The sequence below is a fragment of the Monodon monoceros genome, unplaced genomic scaffold (genome assembly GCF_005190385.1).
Source record: "Monodon monoceros isolate NGI ecotype Baffin Bay Population unplaced genomic scaffold, NGI_Narwhal_1 Super_Scaffold_3, whole genome shotgun sequence".
In the NCBI taxonomy this organism is placed as follows: domain Eukaryota; kingdom Metazoa; phylum Chordata; class Mammalia; order Artiodactyla; family Monodontidae; genus Monodon; species Monodon monoceros.
The window spans coordinates 87,410,313-87,432,845 of NW_021703780.1; the positions used below are offsets into that span (position 1 = coordinate 87,410,313).

Genomic DNA, 22,533 nt, shown 5'->3' on the forward strand with positions numbered 1-22,533 from the left:
CGAGCATGGCCTCTGGAACCCAGGGTCTTGGGATTGAATCCCAGCTTTGTCACTTATTGGGTCTGTGACCTTAGACTAGCTGCCTAACTTTTCTGTGCCTTAGTTTTATATTCTATAACATAGTTTAGTTCAAAAAAATTGTTTAAGGTCACTTCATCATAGGGTTATTATGAGTTAACACCAAGCACTTAGAATATACTCAGTACTCAGTCCAATTTAGCTGTGCTGATTCATTCTCCTCATTTCTCTGGTAGTCTTGTCTCATTTCTGTTACCTGCTTGGTCTTTTTTGGTATTTGTGGGTGTGTGTGCCGCTTTTGTATAAAGGCATTGATTGGTTTCACCCTGGGTACTTAATTTATTCCATCTCATCCCTCCTCTGTATTTCATGTTTGTGGAAAGGCAGCATATGTACTGCAACCAGTTGTCAGCGACACAAAAGGAGAATAATTGTTGATACTTAACAGACTACACGTTGCAACAGAGATCTTCAGCCTTTGGTTAGGTGTGAGTTGATTTGTCAACTGCTCAGATCCGCCCCCCAAATTCTCCCTGTTTTGTCAACCGTGTAGTTATTTGGGGTCTTCCGTATAACCTCTGGGTTATAGCCAAGAAGGGAATCAGATTCATGTCTGGTTGGTAATGTGACGTGCATATTTAGGCCCTGAATCCAGACTCTCCAACCAGCCTCTTTGTGTGACTCAGTTTTATAGCTTCTGCAGGATGCTGGGGCTGAACTCCATTGAGCCTCTGGCTCTCTGAGTCACCTAAGTAATGCAGACATTCTTCTAGTTTTCCTTAACACAGAAGTGATATTTGGGGTGGGCTGGGCTGGGAATGACTGTTGCAGGCTGGTCTTGACTGGAGCCAGGAGCAGGCAGGGAATTGTAGCAGGGAGTTGAGATCACAGGTATCTGCTAAACTTCTGTAGAACCATTAGTAAGCTCCCATTTCTTACCTTCTGCCGGGACACCTTCTCCTTATCACTAGGCTGGGAACCAGAAGCTTTTACCTAGAAAGTGCTTAAATTTCTGACCCAAAGGCACATAGAGGAAAATGAGAAGTAAAATACCTTCTTCTCTCCCCTTTGGTCCCCTGTTATGTACAGGGGTATGATGAGTGTTGGAAACTGCTACCCTGGACCATTATACCTGCTGGGTGCCTCATGTTATGTTAGTGCCTCCCATACATGCTTTCCCTCTATTGTGCTCAAAGTAAACCTATTAGGAAGGCTGAAATGACCTCAAGGAATTTTCTGTGGATTTCTAACCTGCAGGTGGCTCTAGACAATACAATATTGTTATGAAAAATGAAATGGAGTGTGGATATGCTCTCAAACCACTTTTAAAATTTAGACTGTCCTCAACAAATGTAATGGGGGCTGTTCATGACCATAGACAGAGGGAACGACCCAGTCCTGAAGGAGGAGGGATGGCAGAGGGATATGGGATGTGTCCACGTGTCCATGAATAGGAGGGGAGAGGGAAAAGTGTCAAGAGCACAAGTGCGAGGGCTTTATCTTGGCATCAAGGAAGGGCTTCTTTTTCCCCTCGGAAATGGCAGCAGATGAATGGGGTAGGACTCAGGGGTGGGGGATAAGGATGCAGAGGTTATAAGGCATTAGATTAGGCAGAGATTATAAGGATAGAGAAGGGTCTCTTCCTAAGAAAAGAGGAACTAAGGTAATTTGTTCAAGCAGAAAGGCAGGAGGAATGGGAGTTGGGGGCATTAAGAAATGTGATTAGTTACAAGCCAACAATGAATTAAATCAATTTGATTAATATTATTAGTAACACTCTTTGAGCACATAGTAAGCCAGGCTGTATACACAAATCACTTTATGAGTTTTCCCTCATTTACTTCTCCTGAAAAGAAAGAAAATATTGTTATCCCCATTTCTTAAATAAGGTGAATTAGGCTCCAAGTTTTGTGCAAGATTATACAAGTCATAGTTGGTGAAACCGAGCCTCAAACACAGGTCTCCAAAGAAAGCAACATTTTTAATATTGCCTGGAGCGAAATTTGTTACAAGATGGAATGGAGCAAGAAAACACTGGAGGTGGTTAACATGGTTCGGGGACTAGGGATCTGGATATTTCAGATGAAGGGGGTGAGAGGTTGTAGAATGATGGCAAAGGGAGGTAGTTAAGCAGGTAAAAACAGGGGGAAACACTGAGAGGAACAGAGATGAAGATGAAGCCAGAGAACAGGTTCTATGTAGAGTAGAAACCATTTTTAAAATGTATAATGTGCTTAACAAGGATTTCTTCAAGCAAAATACAGTTGACCTATGATGGAAACATAGTGTAAGACAGAAATAAAGAGTTGTGGTCTTAGGCACTGAGAATTTGGAGCTGTTTGTTACTTCAGCACAGCAGAGTGTATCCTTGCTAACACAAATAGTTGTCAGATTTTGATGTGAGCCAGAATTACCTAGGTATCATGTGCAAATGCAGTGGCCCTTGTCCTATTCCCAAAAGTTCTGATTTGGAAACTGGACTGAGCCCAACAAAAGAAATTTTTAATAACCTCCCTGGGTACATCATACCTACCAGATTTCAAGGACCAGGGGGTCATTCTACCTTGATTAAAATCAGGTACATTTGTGAGTTTTACAGGACAGTGTGTTACAGAAAAGTTGCCCTTAAGTTGCCCTTTCTTTCTGGCGTGAAGCAGCCCCACACCAGGGTACAAATCTTGGCAAGAAGATTGTAGGCTAGATTTCAGCTCCCCTGGGCCCTCGTGGATGTGCAGGGCACAAACAGCCCTCTTGAAGAGGTTATTAAATTGTATTTCTTCATCTAAGAAGGTAAACTTTGCAAAATTGTCAGTGTATGTAATATTCTGATATTTGTACCAAATGGACACATAACTAACCTGAACTCAGAAACTATGTCAAAGCTTTATCATTAGAATTATAGTGAGATTCTTGCCTAGCAATACCAAGTAGTATTGATTAGCAAATCATTCAGTGATTGGTGGAGGGGTAAGGGGCCAACTTTGTCTATAATCACAGGGCAGAACCATGTTTGACTTTACTACAGTTTTAATTGGTTTTCTATAACTCGAACTTTTCAGCAGCCTATATGAGTTTTATGTTAAGAAACTGAATTACTTAAGATTTTCCCTCCCTCCCCACAAGGAAGACATTGTTTATTTCAATTAAATAGCTCACTGCTGTGAATATATCTCAGATTTAATGGAACTTTATTTTTTTAAAAAAATACTTGAATAGTTATGCTAACAATACATAGGCATAGGGTAAAGGTGTAATTCATTTTTTAAAAATTCATACAGTAAGCTCAATTACAAATCGGCAAAAAGAGAACAAATAATAAAAAGCCAAATGATTTGCAAAAAGAAGCACTAGTCTGCCATCTACTGTTCAGATAAGTCACAGAGTTCACTTTTTATCCCATCTTAAAGCGCATCCAGTGTGGGAGGTGGAAGGATGGAGAAAAGAGAAAGTTGTCAAAAATAGATTGCCAGACTTCACCTCAGATATTGTGGTTCTGTAGAACTGGGGTGCGATTCAGGAATCTGCCTTTGTAAGAAGCACCCAAGTTGATCCTATGTAGGTGGTTCCCTAAACATACCTTAAGAATGACTCAAATTTATCTTAGCTATTGTGAGGTATGGTACACTCTTCAGACACACCAGGCAAGATGGTTCCATCACTGACCCATGAATCACAGATGGTTGGATTTGGTAATTTAAAAACCAACCAACCAACCAACCAACCTGATCCCTTTCATGGCTTGTAGACATTTGTGTGTGCTTGAATAATACTTTCCAGTTTTCAAGTATGGCATTCTCTAATAAAATTTGCATTATGGGACAAGTTTTTTTTTTTAATTCTTCCTTAAATTGCTTTCTATGGGGAATATTTAGTTTTGAAAGGATTACATTTCTTTTGTTTCTGTTTGTTTCATCCTCACCATAGACTCACTTTTTCCCTGGTAGGATAATTATTGATGGAGCTAATTTGACTATATCTAATGTCACCGTAGAAGACCAAGGTGTATACTCGTGTTCAGCTCACACTGCTCTAGATAGCACTGCTGCTATGACTCAAGTAACTGTCCTTGGTAAGTGCACTAACGAATAAAGAAATCTTTGTTCATTTCTTTTCCATTGCTGATTAAATTCCACTGTTTTTAGGCAATTAAACCAATGATTATTTAAGCCCGTGCACATTTATTGTTAGTTTGAAATTTTCAATTAAAGAGTGACCCTACTTTTGAATGCTTTCGCCTCTTCTGGTTCTAAAGAAGTTAATTGATGCTTAACTTCTTTTTTCTACTTGGGTAATGTTGCCAGAAGCGGTGGGAGGTAGGTGATGCTATCAGCAGAAAGAAAACTGAAGCATGCTTGAGTTCCCAGGACCCTTGAGCTACACTTTCCTAGTGCACAGAGAAATGTGGCTAAGGAATGGAGACGGGCTAGCATGGAGGGGTCAGGGTAGGGGCCCAGTGGTGATTAAACACTGGCCCTGCCCTAAACCAGTGGCCTAGACCGAGCTCAGCTCCCAGGGTCCCAGGAAGGGGGGGAGGGAGGGACTTCAAGGGTTCTTCTGCAAAGAAAGGCCTGTGATTTTTTAAAATAATAATGCTAATTAGAAAACAATGTACACAACTCACTGGTGTAATCAATGCAATTACCCCTGCAGTTACCCATGTTGATAGCTCTTAGACCGTCTGTTGGGTAGCTCTCCTAGTTTCCCTTCCAGATTCACCGTCCACCAGCTCTCTGAATCTGGAAACGTGACCTGTGTGGACACCAACAAACCACCTACCCTCAAGCTTTCATTCGGTTCAGCCAACGGGGAGCCCTGGCAGCAGAGGCAGTGGGGGGGAGAGTATGTTTTTTCTGGATAATCCCTCCCTGCAGGCTGGCTGTGTGTGTCCCTCTGCCAAAGTCACTGATTCTCTCAGAGGCTTTGTCCACACAGCTCTCTCTGATGGGATTCCAGTAACTGCCCTGCCCACCCCTCACCCCCCACCCTGGATATCCCGCTCACATCTTTTGAAAGAGTCTTGATTAGAATCTCTTTGAAGTACCCTAACTTGTGTGAACTGTTTACTCTCTGCTGTGCTGGGACCCTGACTGATAAAGACATTTTTACAGTTTTCTCTCATAGTTCTGTTTCAGTAGGCACCATTTAGTTTTCCTTGAGTTTGCTGATAGCTCTTAGAAGAGGTTTGATTTGGCCTAAACACCTTTACCATATGTCTAGATTAATCCTGATTATTAACAGGTATTTCTATCTTTAGCGCTTTGGTTGCTGGGATTCACAGGTAGGTTGCCTACCATGGGTACAGACTGAGAGGAAAGAATGCAGTCTCTTTTGAGGTAGGCTGGTGAAAAATGAGTAAATAGACAGGTTCTCTCCTAGTGAAGCAAATGGCCAGTATATTTTAAGTGAGATAAATGACCACCATCTTTCAAGTGAAGCAAATGGCCACCATGTTGGGTTTTCAAAAAAAAAAAAGAAAAATGTAGTTCCCAGGTGGTAGGTGGTATGGACTTGGTTCAAAAGAATGAAACCTTTAGGTGATACGTGTCAGCTACCTCAGGGGCAGAAAGGCTCAATCCTTAGTAATCATTCCAGTAATAATTCTCCAGACAAAACAGTTGAACCTAAGGTAAACTGGAGTTTATCCCAGGCATGACAATTTTAAGTGTAAATGTCAGGATCCATGGCCTTTGCCCCCGAGTATTTTGAGCAATGGCAAGGAGACTGGGGTCCCTACCGCTTGGTACATGCCATCTAAATTTTCTTGTGAAATTTAATACATCTGTCTTGTAATGAGGCTGCCATCTTCTAGAACTGTTCAATTTTGATCATTTTAAATAAATAGTGGCCAGGATTACATGTACTATTTACTTATGAGGTAATTACCAAATGTTTTCAGAATGAAAAGAAAATAATAAAAAATAATCTATGAGATAGGCTGAATTTTCTTAACCACTTCTTGGCATTTACATTCTAATTTTCAGGCCAGCCTCTGATTTTAAGAAGCATAGCCCCATAAGTGACAGTAACAAATGACAAATCCACGTATAATTTCTCAAAGACTCTTTTTCCTGGAAAATAGTGTTTTAAAGTATATGCTTGACCCATTTTAAACAGAAGTTACTTTCAGAAGCCTTGCCAGAAACATCCTTTAAGAGCATCATTCATTTAGGTCTCAATTGCAGTCCATCAGTCGTAGCTCCATGTGATTCTCGGAAAGAGCAGATTTTAATGTCAGACACAACAGGCTGCACTGGTTGGTTCAGAAAATGTCAGAAATGAGTGGCCGTAGTAAGTGCTGAAGAGGAGCCTAAGTTCTTCGAGCTCAGAGATCCTCAAGCCTGTTGAGGAAATAAATTCTTATTTAAGGCTCTACAGTGTGGACGCAGTCACTGACCACATTTTTAAAATAAACACATTCTCCTCTGAATTGAAAACAATGTTTTTGTCAGTATAAATTTCCAACAATTGTCAAATACTCAGCAGGAGCAATGGATGTTGCTTCCCACTTGGAGAAGGAAGAGCCCATAAGAAGGCCCCATTAGATGCTACTTTCATTGTCTCCTCTGAGAAAAGATGAATGTCCTTGAATACATGGGAGAATTGAAACCAAAGTTTGGAAGTTAGGTTCACTAGGGATCACATTTTTTTTTTTTACTGTTCCTTTTATTTTTAAAGTACCAGAAATTTCCATGTACTTTAACACTTAAAATTTGTCATCGCCTACTCAATTTTCTAGTCTCTGTCACAACATTCAGTGCCATATCTTCCTCTTCCAGTATAAACACCCTTCCTATTCTTCAGAACTCCAGGCCAACAGAGTATAAAAGTTGCTATAACATACTGATAACTCACTGTTACAAATTAAAATAAAAATCCAAACCATGTAGAAAAGAAAGCCTGACTTCATGTTCTCTTATTTTCCTGTAGTCATAGGGCCTAAACTTATTGCTCTAATATGATAATTAGATGCATGGTTGAAGTGATAATATATTTTTCACTTAATTATGTAGTCACAGGACATTTATGTGCAAGGCACTGTGGGTGGTGCAAAAATTAATAAAATGCGGTTCCTACTCTGGAAGATCCGTTTAGTCGCATACAGGAGATGAACCAGGCATATAAATAAGCATGTGAGCTGGAAGATACTGGTCTCCTTGATCAAGTTCATGTTTCTCAAAATTCATTGTTCATGGTATCTACCAGGACATTTGTTTAGAAATGCAGACTCCTGGGCCCAGCTCTTTCAGTAAGCCAGAGAAATAGGGCCCAGAAATCTTCATCGTTAATAACTACTCCTAAAAAAAATTCTGATGCCGATGGTCAAAGATGGCCCCTTGAGAACTGGGAATCACCCTAGAGTGAGGTAATACAGTAGGGAAGGAATGTACAGATGTGAAGGAAGCTGCATTTGTTTTTTGGGTTTTTTTTTTTTTAACATCTTTATTGGAGTATAATTGCTTTACAGTGGTGTGTTAGTTTCTGCTTTATAACAAAGCAAATCAGCTATACATATACATATATCCCCATATCTCCTCTCTCTCGCATCTCCCTCCCACCCTTCCTTCCATTTGAAATAGAAGCAGAAGGATTGGTGAGATTTGGCAGTTCAGAGTGGAGACAGGGGCCCTGAGGGGAAGGGGGCTTGCAATGTGCCTGAGTGAGGAAGTGGGATCGACAAAGGCAATGATCTGCCTTCTCCTCACCGTCATTTTTCATTATTAATCAGATGTTCCGGATCCGCCAGAAAACCTTCACTTGTCTGAAAGACAGAACAGAAGTGTTCGGCTGACATGGGAGGCTGGAGATGATCACAACAGCAATATTAGCGGTAGGGAAGACTTGGGATAACTGTAGTTTCCAGAGTTAAAATGAATATTAAAGCCATTAATACCACCAAGGGTGGATTATCCTTAGAACATCCTTTAAAATGTTTAATATTGTATATAAATCTTAGTATAACTTAAACATTCTCAATCCATTCTAATGTGTTTTTCTATGTTCCTACTGCCAGCGTATATTATAGAATTTGAAGGAAACAGAGAGGAACCTGGAAGGTGGGAAGAATTGACTAGAGTCCAAGGAGAGGAAACAACAGTCATGTTATCTTTGGCTCCGTATGTGAGATACCAGTTCAGGGTCATAGCCGTGAATGAAGTAGGGAGAAGCCAGCCTAGCCAGCCATCAGACCATCATGAAACACCCCCAGCAGGTATGTAAGTTCACACCTCAACTTCCTAACAAGTTTTAGTCTGTCGCCATCTTTGAACAAATGCGGTGGGGGAGGGAAAGGATTGATAACCTGGTGTAGGATTTTAGATTTCGCCCAGCAGAGAGCTTGAATAGTTCTGTAAACTTAACAGCACACAAACCATTTAAAGTACGTCAGTCTCCAAAGTCGTATGTAAGTGTTTGATAGATAGCAGGATAGTACAAGGAGGTACACGAACAAGCATTACTCTGAGTAATTCCTGATAGCTAAGTATTGTGTTAAAACCAGGTACCATAAAGTAAGTTCTAAATTGAAGTTCAGTATATAGGGAGAAAGTCAACTTTCTCTCTTTATTTTTCTCCTCATTTCAGCTTCCTGAAATAAAGCATTTGACATGTTATAGGCAGCTTGTTAAATTTTCATTGCATCTAGTGTCATTAATTTTATCCGTTTAGTGTATTTTTGTATCTCAATAGCTAAACGAATATCTAATACCTATCTAAATTCCCAAGATCCTTTTTAAAAAAATTCTCAAGAATGAGCATGCTGTAGTAGTGTATACAGAATTCAAACTATAATATTGTAAGAATGAGACTTACATAATGTTATAAACCAAAAAAATAATGACAGTGCTGACATTTGTATTACTGAATTGGGATTGGTTATCAATGTGGTCATAGCCTGGTTTTTTTTCCTCTGGCTGAAATAAATATGCTAGGATAGAATTCCCTTTTAGGATTGAGAAAAATCAAGGGGAGATAATAACTGAATCAGATACTTGTATGATTTTAGTATAAATTCATCTTGGCACTAAACTCCATACTTAGCCCTTTTTTATAAAATGGATCCATCTGAATATATTTCATGGGCACGTTAACTGCTGTTTCCTATTTGATGCCCCTAAAACTTGGCTGTTGATATTAATACATGATCTTTAATTTTATTCACTTAGAGGCAAATATTCACAGCAAAATTTCTAACAATAATTCTAATAGAAAAAGTAAAGCAGATTTAAAACTAAAAATGTATATTTAAATAGTGGGTTTAGATTTTTAAAAGCAGGTTTAAAATTTAAAGAGCAGGGTTAAAATGAAGACAGGTAAAGAAAACCTTCCACTCTCCATTGAATAATAATTATATCACTCCATGAACACGATTTTACTCCCTGAAGTAAAATATATATTTAAAAGCTGCCTTATGTGAGGTGACAGATGTGTTAACTAACATTATTGTGGTGATCATTTCACAATATACACATATAAATATTATATATATGTGATATATATACATTCTAAAATCATTATGTTGTACACCTTAACACAGTGTTAACTTACACAATGTTATGTGCCAATTATATCTCAGTACAGCTGGGGGAAAAAAGAAAACTGCCTTAAGTCTTTTTTCAAACTGGGCCAGATAGAAATAAACAAATACAATCAAAGTTTTTAAAAATCTTTTTTTTTGTGGGAGGAGGGATGATATGATGGTTTATCTATGGACCATACAGTGGGAAAAAGTAATTTTAATACTTGTAATTTTTCAGCTCCAGACAAGAATCCACAAAACATAAGGGTTCAAGCTTCTCAACCCAAGGAAATGATTATCAAATGGGAGGTGAGGATTCTTTCTGTGTTATTTATTACCTTTGTGTGTTTTTCCTTTTTTTAGGTCCGCATGCTAAGTATGATGATAGAATAATATCTTTTAAGAACAAAGGGCTAAGATTTGTATATTTTATAAATATATTTTATTTGTATATTTTAAAGATCATCATGATTAGAATGTTGTGAAGTAGAGTTTAACAGTGGTAGATAATTTAAGAAAGGTTACACAGGTTGATTTCGTTATAATCCATCCCCCAAAGTTTACAATTCCTAATATTTTTATTACCAGTATTCTAAATCCTCTCCCATTCAAAGAAATACTGAAAGTCTTTCGGTAAATTTTGGTACATGGGCTAATAAAGATTATTCATATCAAAAGGATGACTCACAAGGAATAGTCACCACTTACTAAGCACTATTAGGCATTTTGCATACTCATTTCAAATTCTGAGAACAGTGTTGTCAAGAGAGCATCATTAATACTGTGTTCTAGATACAGAAACTGAGGTCCAGGCTGATAGATAGCCTGGCCCATCACCACACAACTAGAAATCAACAGAGCTAGGATTTCAACATGAATATCTTTGGATTTCAAACCCTACTCATTTTCTCTTTATATACATCTCTGTTAAAAGTTATTAAAATAGACTTTCCTCCTTGAATGTGGCATAAAATCTTATATCTGCTCAGATGACTTTAATTTTTTTGAATGTCATTTCTAAATTTCTTCTGTAACAGTGGAAAGCTGTTTTCCCCTTCTATTATTTTGACATGTTTGATGAACAGGTATTTTAACTTACTTGAAAGTAGATTGCCATCCAAAGATTCCGATTAATAATAGTTTTCTGACATTGAATTCATTGAATTTTATAAACATTTTTGAATGTATGCTGGAATATATTAATTTATTTCCACACCTCATTCCAGATGTGATTTTCTGAAGAATTTTAGAATGTACAAAGTCTGATTTCCTTTTTTCTTCATCATATATTGGTCTTATATGACAACATTGCCCATACCTGCAAAATATGTAGTCAATAATTTTATGTCAAAACGAATCCTTTATTCCCATTTCAGTGAAATTAAGTTTTACACATTTGAAACAAAAATTGGTAATATACAGAAAATATATTCAAGAATATTATTTTCTTGAATATGTGGCCATAAGTAGCTGCTACCACATTGTCCTGATGATTATTTAATTTAGAATTTAAAATTATATCAGTATCTTATCCTTTTAGAGTATCTCTTCTTCTTTTAAATTCCATGGAAATTTCTGTAAGAGAGATGATATAACTGATGGATTAGATGACAGTAATAGTGTATCATTACCAGGTCAGATCCTCAAAGAAGTATACCATTTTCCACTAACATTAGCTCCTTAATCCTCACCACTCCTCTGGGAGGGCTACAGTAGCTCCATGGTATCAGCATTACATTCTGTCCAGAGAAGCTGGGACTGTCAGTGTAGTGACCTTATCCACGTGCCATGCCCTGAGTCAGTAATGAAAAGGGGGCAGGAATCTGCAGTCCTTCTTACTGGTGATCTTATTCATAAATCACTCTTCTCCCCCGCCCCAAAGATATATAAGACTGATTACTAATGCCCTCTTCTTGGAAGAATGGGATTATACCGTGAAAGTGTTTACAATTTGTCTTTGAAGAGTAAATGGCATGTAATTTAGTAATTAATTGACCAGAGGAAGAAAGTACTCAGATTTGGAACAATGTTGACAGTTATATTCATAATATATTCCATTGTGTTTCATATCATTTTGAGATGTCAGAGATCTAACAACTATAAGCACAACCAGTGAAGTCTAAGTACATTTACTCATCAGTTACTGTTTTGCCATCGATTATCGTGTAAAAAGGAGTTAAATGCCAGATAATTCCCCAAGTTGACAAGCGCATACTGTGAACGTATTACCAGATCCCATCCAAAGACTGACTCACAAAATAATTCCTGTCTACAAGATAATGACCAGAGAGAAGCAATTTGTTTAAAAAAAAAAAAAAATCTTTCACAAAAGGGTTAAATAGGAACAGACTAGTTGTCCCTAATTTTTGTTTGTTTTATGTTTTCTTTTTAGCATTAAATGTGAATAAAAGTAATGTATTATGAGGTCCTTGGTTTAGTTATGGCAATTAAAAAAAAGTCTTTGTTCTCCTGGAATGTATAATCTAGTTGGAGAGACAGACGATAAGCAAATACATGAGAAATAAAACAATACCATTTTGAAAAATTCAGTGGAGGAAAATAATGTACAGACTTTTGTATGTAGCTTGTTAATGAATATGCATTTACTCATTGAATGGGTGAACCTTATATTACAGTCAAAAATGAATTTCAGTTTAGTTTATTTAGCTCATGTTCTATTATATATGAATTATCTTTATAAATGTGTCACATTAAATATTAAGGATACAAAAAATTTTTTAATGTATTAAATTTGAACTTATGGATAGAACTAGTGTTTTTAGTTAGCATTATCTTCTAAGATTCACTTCTCTTGTATTAGGTAGGTCATGACTCACTCACATGTTTTAAGTGTTAAAAATGATAATATCCTATCCCTCAAAACAGAGAAAAAGAGCCCACTGCACCCTGATTGGTTAAATAATCATACCATGATGAGTTTTGCTTGACTTTTCCCTTTGTTCTTAGATGTAAATTTATTTATGTTAAATTTGAACTTCTATAAAATAGCAAATTTCTAATCTCAAAGACTCCAGAAAACAGATGAACAAAAACAAAACAAACAAAAACCCAACTCACTAATGTTCGGGAAAGAGGAACTGCTTCAGTTACCTGATTATATGATCACAGCCAAGTTGTTTCACTCCTAAAGGACCTAGGATTTATTATTTCTACTGCAAGTATAATAAGAAAGTCCACCACCTTTAAAATGAATTTAGGCAGTACAGAAAATCCGTCCAGTTTCTAGATGAGTCATTATAACCTTTGCTTTGTTCATAGATCTCTTTGAAAATACGACAGAAGTATAGTTTTGCTCTAGAAAGTTATACATAGAAAGTTTTCCTAACAGTTTCACGGCTTTTCAGATCCTTTGAAGGGCACTCATGGACCCCACCTAGAGATGCCTAGCCATCAAGTTAAGAACCTCTTTTATAGAGATTCCTTCCTTCCGGGCAGCTTCATGAGCAGAGGGGAGGCTGGTGGTCTTTCCCCACCACTCAACTCCCTGGCTCCGTATTGCTCCTCTGGTCTGTTATCTTTAGTGGGGGCCTATCTGAGAATTTGCTGAGGTTTTGTTGTCCACTGTCTGAAAGCCAAATACAAAGTATTCCTGCAGTTTCTTTGGGAGCCTAGGCACCAAGGACGCTGGCGATTGAGGTAAGATTTTTCTTAAAAATGTTGCCTCTGGTGGCACAGTTAGTTTTAAATTTTTCCAGAGAGCTTTATCAAATGTAACTATTTTTCTTGAAGCAAAACATGTGTAAATTGAATAATAGTATTTGTACACATTTATTGTCAGTTGGGACTGAAGGAAGTTGTAATTGCAGATTGTAGCATGGAACTAAAAGCTTGTGGCCTGATTTATCCGGGCAATGCTAAAGCCTCCGGTGAATTTATATCTATATGAGAGTAGAAAATATCTTGGGGCAAAACTTGGAAAGCAAAACATAAACAATGACTATGAAAATCTCAGAAAGTTTTTGTTTTGATATTTTTTCCTCCTAGCTAATTTAAGTATTCACCCTGGAATAAGCATAGACTTGAAATTATTTTGCTGATTTAGTGTATACTTTCAACTTAATTCCATCCAATCCGTCTAACAAGTATTTTAGTAAAGTAGACTGAGTCCAGAAGCACTGTAAATTCTGTAAGAACACTATATATGATATTATTGAGTCACTTGCATATACAGACAAAACTATTATTTATATAAGTGACTCTTATAAATCTATGACTAAAATCACATTTTTATGTATTCTATATAACTGATTCACTTAAATGCACATTCCCATTTTTATGATATTAAACAGATGGTTTAAATCACATTGATGTTTTTTGAATTAAAGTACTGTTCGATTAAAAACTGGAATGGAAATAACCAATTTCCTATATGAGAAATTCCTCCACTATATATTTCTATACAGCAAAATAAAGCGGAGGGTGGGAAGCGCTTTCTCGTAAAAGAAAGAGAATGGGCAAGGAGCTGGGGAAATATTTTATTGTAGAGAGGAGTACATCTTCTGGGTACTAATGTATAAAAATGCATATTATCCAAAAATATTTACTTGCTCTCTCTCTTCTCTTGGAAGGAAGCTGGAGGAGGATGGATGGAGTCAGGTAGAAAGAGTTGTGACTGAAAAGCCATGGAAAAAAATCCCATTTACATCCCTGGAATTCATGGCCATGTCCTTTTTATTTCTGCAACTTCTTTGCGAGTGAAAAAAAAACCAAAACAGAATATAGAACAAAGTGTAAACAAAAGCTAAAACCCTCTGTGGAATCTCTTAGTAAATTCTTTCATATGTGAACTGTTAGGCATAATCCAGGCATCTAAATTGTGAGAGTCTCTACTTGGGGAGGTAAGGGAGTAACTTTCAAGGTTAAATTTACAGAATGACAACATTTTTCACGAGTATTTCCAAACCAAAGAGGGGGATTGAAGATCTCCCAAGAAATGATACCTGTATTGCAGCGTTTCTTGGGCCACTTAGGGTGGCTTCTGTGTCTCTGACTCAGCATATCTGTGATCACACGGGATGAGTGTGGCCTTCTGTTTTAGCCTCTGAAACCCATGGAGCAGAATGGACCTGGACTGGAGTACAGAGTGACCTGGAAACCACAGGGAGCCCCGGTGGAGTGGGAGGAAGAAACAGTCACAAACCACACCCTGCGGGTGATGACGTCTGCTGTCTATGCTCCATATGATGTCCAGGTCCAAGCCATCAATCACCTGGGCTCTGGCCCTGAGCCTCAGTCAGTGATTCTGTATTCTGGAGAAGACTGTAAGTGGTGCACCTGAAACCCCAAGTACTTAAGAATAGTTTCTCTCAAGTATATTACACTCTGTCGATGAATATTTTTGAGCGACTACTGCATGCAAAGTGGATGTACTAGCTGTAGGAGATAGAAAGACACACGGTTTTTACTCCAGGGTTGACTGCAGGAGAGTTGATCAGTATAGGGTGATAAGGAAGAATGTTGAAAGGTTTAATTTTATTCAGTTTCCCAAAAAAGCTATTTCTATCATGAAAATCAAAGACTTGGAATCAGCAGTGCCCACAGTTAAGCAGCATAACTGTCATAAGGTTTCCAATCACATCTGCCCTTACTTGTCAAGGACTTCCTAACAGCTGTCTGCTGTCGCACCCTGGCCTCAGAGCTGGAGCCTTCCTAACGAAGATGAGGTGCACACCCAGATTTGCATATGGAATCTCACGTGTGCGCATGCACACACACACAGTTTTGAGGTACTGGTGATACGATCTTATTATTAAATATTTACACCATAATAACAGCTGCAAATTATTGGAAAAAGGAAATGCTGTACAGCATTCCAAATCTGTACATGGTAGGAGTTATTCTCATTGTTCTTGCAGTATCCAAAGTAATATTTCGATCCAAGAATAGAAGAAGGTCTAGTTCACCTGCTACCTAAATTCTCACTACACAGGGCTTCTCACTGTGAACTAGTATATTAGTTTTGGCTGCGGTGGGTTTGGTTTATTCGCGTGTAGTTAGCTCCCCTGTAGAATGGGGATAATAATACCACTTTATAGGGTTGTTCTAACAATGATGTGAGCCAATCCAGTATAGGCCCTCAGCACAGTGTCTGACACACAGAATATGCTCAGTTAATGTCAGCTCTTCTTATGAATATTAGATTCATCGAACTCCCAAGTAATTTTAGTTATGTTATTAGTCTAGCTCACATGTTTCCAGAGGCAGATGCTCACAGAAGATTTTACTGGCCACTGTTTCCAGTTACACTGCCCACACTGTATCCATCTGAAGGGGGACTTTTCTCAGTGTGGTCCAGGCTCTCCTCTTCTCTAGAAACCTATTTGGACCCTGAAACTCTTCTGTAATGAGAAACTCTTGGTTCCATTTGCAATTGATTTGAGACAAGTGTTTTCCTCAGATTAAAAAACAGGAAAGATCACCTTTTGGAAATGATCTTAATGATCGTGCTTGGAGATTATTGAAAGCTAATCCTTCTTATGTGCTTAACAGATCCTGATGCAGCTCCAGTGATCCATGGGGTGGATGTGATAAACAGCACATTAGTTAAAGTTACCTGGTCAACAATTCCAAAGGAAAGAGTACATGGACATCTGAGAGGATATCAGGTTTTTATCATACATTTTCTTCTTCTCACTGTGGAATTAATAGATTTCCTGTAAATAAGAACTGGTTCCAGAAGAAGCCAAAAGAGAATGTGCCACCACGGCTGATGTGTTAAAGCGTTCCTATTTTCATTGCAGGTAAATTGGTGGAAAACAAAAAGTCTGTTGGATGGAAGAACATATCCCAAAGAAGTAAACATTCTGAGATTTTCAGGACAAAGAAACTATGGAATGGTTCCTTCCCTAGATGCCTTTAGTGAATTTCACTTAACGGTCTTAGCCTATAATTCCAAAGGAGCTGGTCCAGAGAGTGAGGCTTATATATTTCACACACCAGAAGGAGGTGAGAGAATAACAATGTAGAATAACGATATATTTAATAAATATCCAACTTTTAAATAAATAACAATTTAAAATAAATAACGAAGTAAATATCCCAATGGCCAAGACATTTCCTCCCTTATTAGTTAGTTAATCTGTACTTACGTCATATGAGTTAGCTTCTCAATTTAATAAACTGTAATTTTTTAAAAGAAATTTACCAATTTTTGAGTGTCTGTTGTTGACCTTGTGTTTTCCAGTACCTGAAAAGCCAACTTTTCTCAAGGTCATCAAAGTTGATAAAGACACTGCCACTTTATCCTGGGGACTACCTAAGAAATTAAATGGAAACTTAACTGGCTATCTATTACAGTACCAGATAAGTAAGTACATATTTGAACTGGATTTGCCTAGTAATGTTTCATTTTTCCTGGTTGCGTACTTGGTTTACCATGCTGAGAATCCAATTCATGCTTTGTAAGCTGGCATACTTCCTTTACAGCACAGGGGTTTGTAAACCGGCTGGCAGACCAAATCCAGCCTGCTGCCTGTTTGTATAAAGAACGTTTTATTGCAACACGGCCATGTCCACTCACTCAAATTTGTCTATAGCTGCTTTCTCACTAAAGTGGCAAAGCTGAGTAGTTGCCACAAAGATTGCATAGCCCACAAAGGCTAAAATATTTACAATCTAGTCCTTTTCGGAAAGGTTTGCCAATTCCTGTTTTAGAAGAAAAGCAGTATGTTAAGAAAACATGCATTTAATACGTATACATAAGAGGCCTTGAGCATTAGGAAATAACGCAAAGAAAAACTTAATGATGTAGTGGAGATTCAAAGCGCACTAACCTCCATACTACACTGCCTGTTCTGTCTCTGTGCATGTTTCCAATCTCAAACCTGCATCTATTTGTATTTGAGAATCCTCTATTGGTAGCCCAGTGGTACAGTCATGTAATATCGAGAGAACCAAGGAGCTGTCTTTGGACCATTACCCTAGGCTCTCCCCCTATGCTGCTGTGCCGTTAGGTTAAACAAAATCAGACAAACATGTTTAGATGAAATCAGCTCATTTTAATCATAACGCCTCCCATCTTCAGTAGTTTTCAAATCTAGGCATCATCTCAAAATGGAAATTAGGGGACTGAGCTCATAGAAAAAATTTAAACTTTGAAGACATGAATTCCTAAACAACAAAAACACCAGGACTATAGAAACCCAGTCTACACTGCTTGCAAAAGTCAACTTGATCATAGCCCTGAACTGCCATCAGTCAGTTCAAGGCTTGGAGCAATTCAGGTCAGGTACCAGCTTTAGCTTCTGATGGCCTATTCTCTTTTAGGTACCTATGATTAAATGGATGCAGCCATAACCCTAATAGAGGCAGCATTTTAGCGTCTTTGAGTCTTTGGTATATAGCAGGATGAGTAAGTACTAAGAATTCTTCCTGCATTTTTTTTTCATTAAAAGAGGAAATCTGTGAGGAATGTACCATCACTACTTTATGGATGAGAAGCATATAGAGCTCACTTACAGAGAGCTGTGCAGTAAAATAAGTGTTACACAAGGATTCAGACCCAGCTCAGTCATTCTAGATGCTGAACTGTAAAGCCTACACTATTCCATGAACTGGATTTCAAACATGTAGAAAGCACTGAAGAAATATTTGAAGACTTTCCAAATGTCACTTTGCTTGATAAAGATATGCCTTATCTTTATCCTCATAATGAAGAAACTCAACATTAAATTCCAACCTTCATGCTGATCTGTATATAATATATAAATTTATTTTTAAGACAAGTTCTTAGAATATATAGAGAAAAGGCTGAAACAGTAACAATTGCAGTGGTTACTGTGCTACTTGATATGTGGATTTTTTAATAAAATGATATATACTTATTCTGCTCTCTATTAATATTAAGCGATTGAGATATTTTTAGGTGGCTTATATATTTCTGTGGCTCTTATATGTTGTAAATAGTTGTCGAGTGTGTATATGAGAGCTCTCTCTGTACTTTCCTGAATTCTTACGTTGATTGTGGTAGTTTTTCAATTGATTGGTGGTATTTTACAGGAATGCTCTCCAATAATCTACAAATGGTGATTATTTTACTTTCTTCTTTCCTGTGTTTGGATTATTAGTTTCTTTTTCATTTCCATTCATATCGTTGCATTATATAGACCAATGGAGGCGTTTTTATGTTAAAGAGTAAATGTACTTTTTTATGGTCTCTTGGACTGAGAGTCAAGAGTGTTTATTCTAGTCGTTTTCTTACCACTAATGGCTGCACAGTTTTGGAAATACCATTTCATCTCTTGAATTATTCTTACGGCAATCTTACAGTGCTTTGGGCTCTTGCACAACTATCATGATCTTGCTATGTGGCAGATTCTTTGAAAGGCACTATCTAAATCATCTTTTTCCATATATCACTTTACATAGTGCTTAGAATACAGTAGATATTTAAAAATGTGGAATTTATCAGTTTCTTGAGTCTACATATGTGAGTACTTATTTGGTGCCACATATTAAACCAGAAACTATAGAAGACTTATGTAGATTATTGTCCAAATTATCACACCAGAAGATTAAAAAATACTTAAGGACACAATGGAAATATAATAATGGGGGAAAGTTCATCATTTTAAATAGGTGTGGTAAAGCTGGAGTGATTTTCCAGTATGCCATAGTGATTAAGAACATGGGCTCTGGAGTTAAAAGGCTGTAGTTTGGATTCAAATCCCAGTTTGCCGGTTAGTGGCTCTAGGTCTAGGCAAGGTGTTTATTGTTGCTAGACGTTAATTTTCTCATGTATAATGCATCATAATAATTACATCTACCTCAGAGAATTAAGTAAGTTGATAGCTCTGAATAATTAAGATAATATCTTGCAGACCACAAGCATACATAGAAGCAAAAATAAGAGACAACATAACTTGAATGGTTAAGGCTGTGAAATTTGAGCCGTTGACATGCCTGTTTATTTCTTTAGTAAATGACACCTATGAGATTGGAGAACTAAATGATATCAACATTACAACTCCATCAAAGCCCAGCTGGCGTCTCTCAAACCTCAATGCAACTACCAAGTACAAATTCTACTTGAGGGCTTGCACTTCAAAGGGCTGTGGAAAACCCATCACTGAGGAAAGCTCCACGTTAGGAGAAGGGAGTAAGTACAGGAGGTTTATGCGTGCTGTGTTTTAAACTGCTCTGAAAGGGCTGCATCATGCTCATCACTGTAAATTAGAAATGATTGTGATCTCAATCTGTCTGACCTTCTGTTTTCCACTGACGTAGAGAATTTATTTATCTTGTTTCTAAAGTTCACATTGACTCAATGTATGAACTTCACATCAGTAATCAAACTATATAGCCTTAGTGTATATAAGGTCAGGAACTATAATTTTGCTTAATTAAAGTAGGGGGATATAAGGCCAAAACGTTACTTGTAAGATTAGTAGAGGGATATTTTTCTTGTGGAAATGTTTCCACACGGGAAAATATTTGCCTCTTGCACTGGTAGACATTTTGCAATGCTGATCAGCAACGCTCATCTAAGACATTTCACCTCCATGTCATGGCTCATATATACATTGATTCATATATCAATTTTAGTTTACTCTCTACTGGTTGATGCCAAGTAACTAGCTTGAAAATGGCTCATAAGTCTCTGGTTTCATTTGTACAATTCTCCTAATGCAATTGCACTTTTTTTTTTTTTTCCCAACTCAGGCCATTTCCCTTCCCAAATTATTTCTCCAATTATGATTTTAGCGGTATTTTTACTAAGCTTCCTATGTTATCAACAGGGCATCAGGAGAGAAAATAAGAAGGTAGAACAAGAAAGGGAAATGGATTGGAGGAATGGATATACACACTAATAAGTTTAAAAAGAGGGCCTTGTGTAGAATTCAAGTCCATCAGATTTAGAGGGATATCTGAGGCAGGCAAAAGGAAACAGGAGATGGTAGGAAGGGAAATATAAATAAGTCATTTACGTGTCAGCGGACTACGTGTCCGCTGTTCTGGATGCGTTCCCAATTTTTAGACTATGGAAAAAGAAAATGAAAATTGAATTGTCTATCATTTATAAAAGATACATATGGAAATGTACTGAAGTTTGTGAATCAGTATAAAATCAATGGGTTTGTGTGAATGGTTATGCTGTGCCCTTTAGTGTCAGTTTGTTTCTTCCTCTCATTTTGTTCCTACTGTAGCTAAATAATGAAGAGCTTATGTTTTCCTCAGACTCCCTAAATACTCCAAACTCCCTTTTATGGGGAAAAAATATATATGTATATATTCAAAATGGTTTCTCCCCAGAAACCCACAAGTTATTCCCAAGGATGAATTAGACACCAAGTGAAATGAAGAACTCATTTACTTACTCCTAAGAGGTAGATTTAAAGATGGTGATTGAAAACTTTCTAGTAACTAAAAGGTTCTTCTTTCTCAAGAGTTCAAACGGATATCAAGTGTTCAACACAAAGAAAATAAGTCAGAATAGTGGTAATGTAAACATGCAACTTTCGTATTTTCTAAAACAGAATTTAGGGCATGGAGAGGGTTTTTTTGTTTGCTGTTTTTTAGGACCAAGACCATAGTATGTGTCAGAAACGCTAAACCCATTCCTGCCAATTTGAAGCATGTAAGAAAAGAAATTCACAAAATTGCCTTACAATAGTTACGCATTCTATTATCTATGGAAATATTTGGAGAATTTGGGCTTGGTTGTGTTTATGTTTGACAGACTTTTCAGAGGGTAGAAAATGCTGTTGATGTGGTTTTATAAACGATGCTACATCTTTTCTGCGAATTAAAGATACAACTAATGTGCTTGAGTGTTTTACAGCAGATTTCTTCACTCATGTATTGTAATTTGAAAATGTTTCTTACCAGTATGTTTGCGCTCTTTTTCAGGATCCTGCATTTTCAGCTACTGTCCCCTTCCCTAGTTGACACTGATTTTTCTTCTATAGGCCTATCTTGCCATATTTACGGGAAAGAAACTGTAATCTCCTTCTGCCACTCAATTTCGGCATGATCTTTGAGAAAAAGAGAGAAAAATAATATATATATATATATATATATATATATATATATACTTCTACTGAGGAAATCCATCTTGCTATCACTAAATTCTCTAAAAATGATAACTTCTGTGCAAATTGGAGTGTATTTCTGTGTATCTTTCTTCTCTTTGCATAGATGGCACATTTTAAGGTCATCTGGCATTAAATCAGAGAATGGGATTTGATACGCGAGCATTTTTTTCCCCCACCATTTTCTGGTTGTCACTCTGAGTTTCAGGTGGCTCACATTCCATAATCTAACTGGGGGAAAAATGGAGTTAATCAGAAGTATTCTTTTTTGTGTCATTACTGGTTTGAATAAAACACTTGCTTTGCTCTGTATTTCAAAAGCTTGCGCTACTTAACGTAACACTAAATTTCTGTTTTTCAAGGGCAAAATTAATTGTGTTTTGTTTCAATGGTGCTCAATCTTGAAGGCTTTCTTCAGCTAATATAACTGGTCTTATTTTTCCCATGGTGCCATTCATTTAACGCTCCTTGTGTTATCAGTAACTATATAATCAATTTTTACTCCGTGGTGAAAAGTTGTAACTAAATTTTAACGTGTGACACATTCTCACTTAAAACAGTGTAATGACTCCTAATATTCTCAACATGGAATATATTTCATTTTCAGTATAACTTGTTAACATTTCTTGGTTTACGTTTATTTAATTGAGTTAATTCTTAGCAAAAGTATGGATCAAGAGGAAAAAATATTTTAGGTATTTTGTTATAATATTAGACATGAAATGTATATTTTAATGACACTTGAGTCATATTTTTATCTGCTACTGATATTCTACAATTAATATATTGACATATTCACGTTTCTTTTGAAACGTGTAAATTTCTCACTTTGAAAATCTCAATGCATTTCATTTAAATGTACCCGTAAACCTGCACTTTTATGTAGCTTAAGTTCCTACAATTTTCAAATATTTGATATATGAGCATACTGTGATGCTATTCCACCAATAT

General features: G+C 37.1%; 1 protein-coding gene across 3 annotated transcripts in view; it reads left to right on the forward strand.

Annotated features, from left to right (window-relative positions):
- The window catches only part of CHL1 (cell adhesion molecule L1 like), an 80,608-nt gene that overhangs the window by 51,968 nt on the left and 6,107 nt on the right, over positions 1-22,533 (forward strand). For all 3 annotated transcript variants that reach the window (XM_029243035.1, XM_029243036.1, XM_029243034.1), the window contains 9 exons: positions 3,963-4,087; positions 7,745-7,846; positions 8,030-8,227; positions 9,771-9,841; positions 14,592-14,814; positions 16,043-16,158; positions 16,294-16,498; positions 16,737-16,859; positions 19,470-19,649. In XM_029243035.1, coding sequence (XP_029098868.1) covers positions 3,963-4,087; positions 7,745-7,846; positions 8,030-8,227; positions 9,771-9,841; positions 14,592-14,814; positions 16,043-16,158; positions 16,294-16,498; positions 16,737-16,859; positions 19,470-19,649 — 1,343 coding nt within the window. The remainder of the gene's footprint in view (positions 1-3,962; positions 4,088-7,744; positions 7,847-8,029; positions 8,228-9,770; positions 9,842-14,591; positions 14,815-16,042; positions 16,159-16,293; positions 16,499-16,736; positions 16,860-19,469; positions 19,650-22,533) is intronic.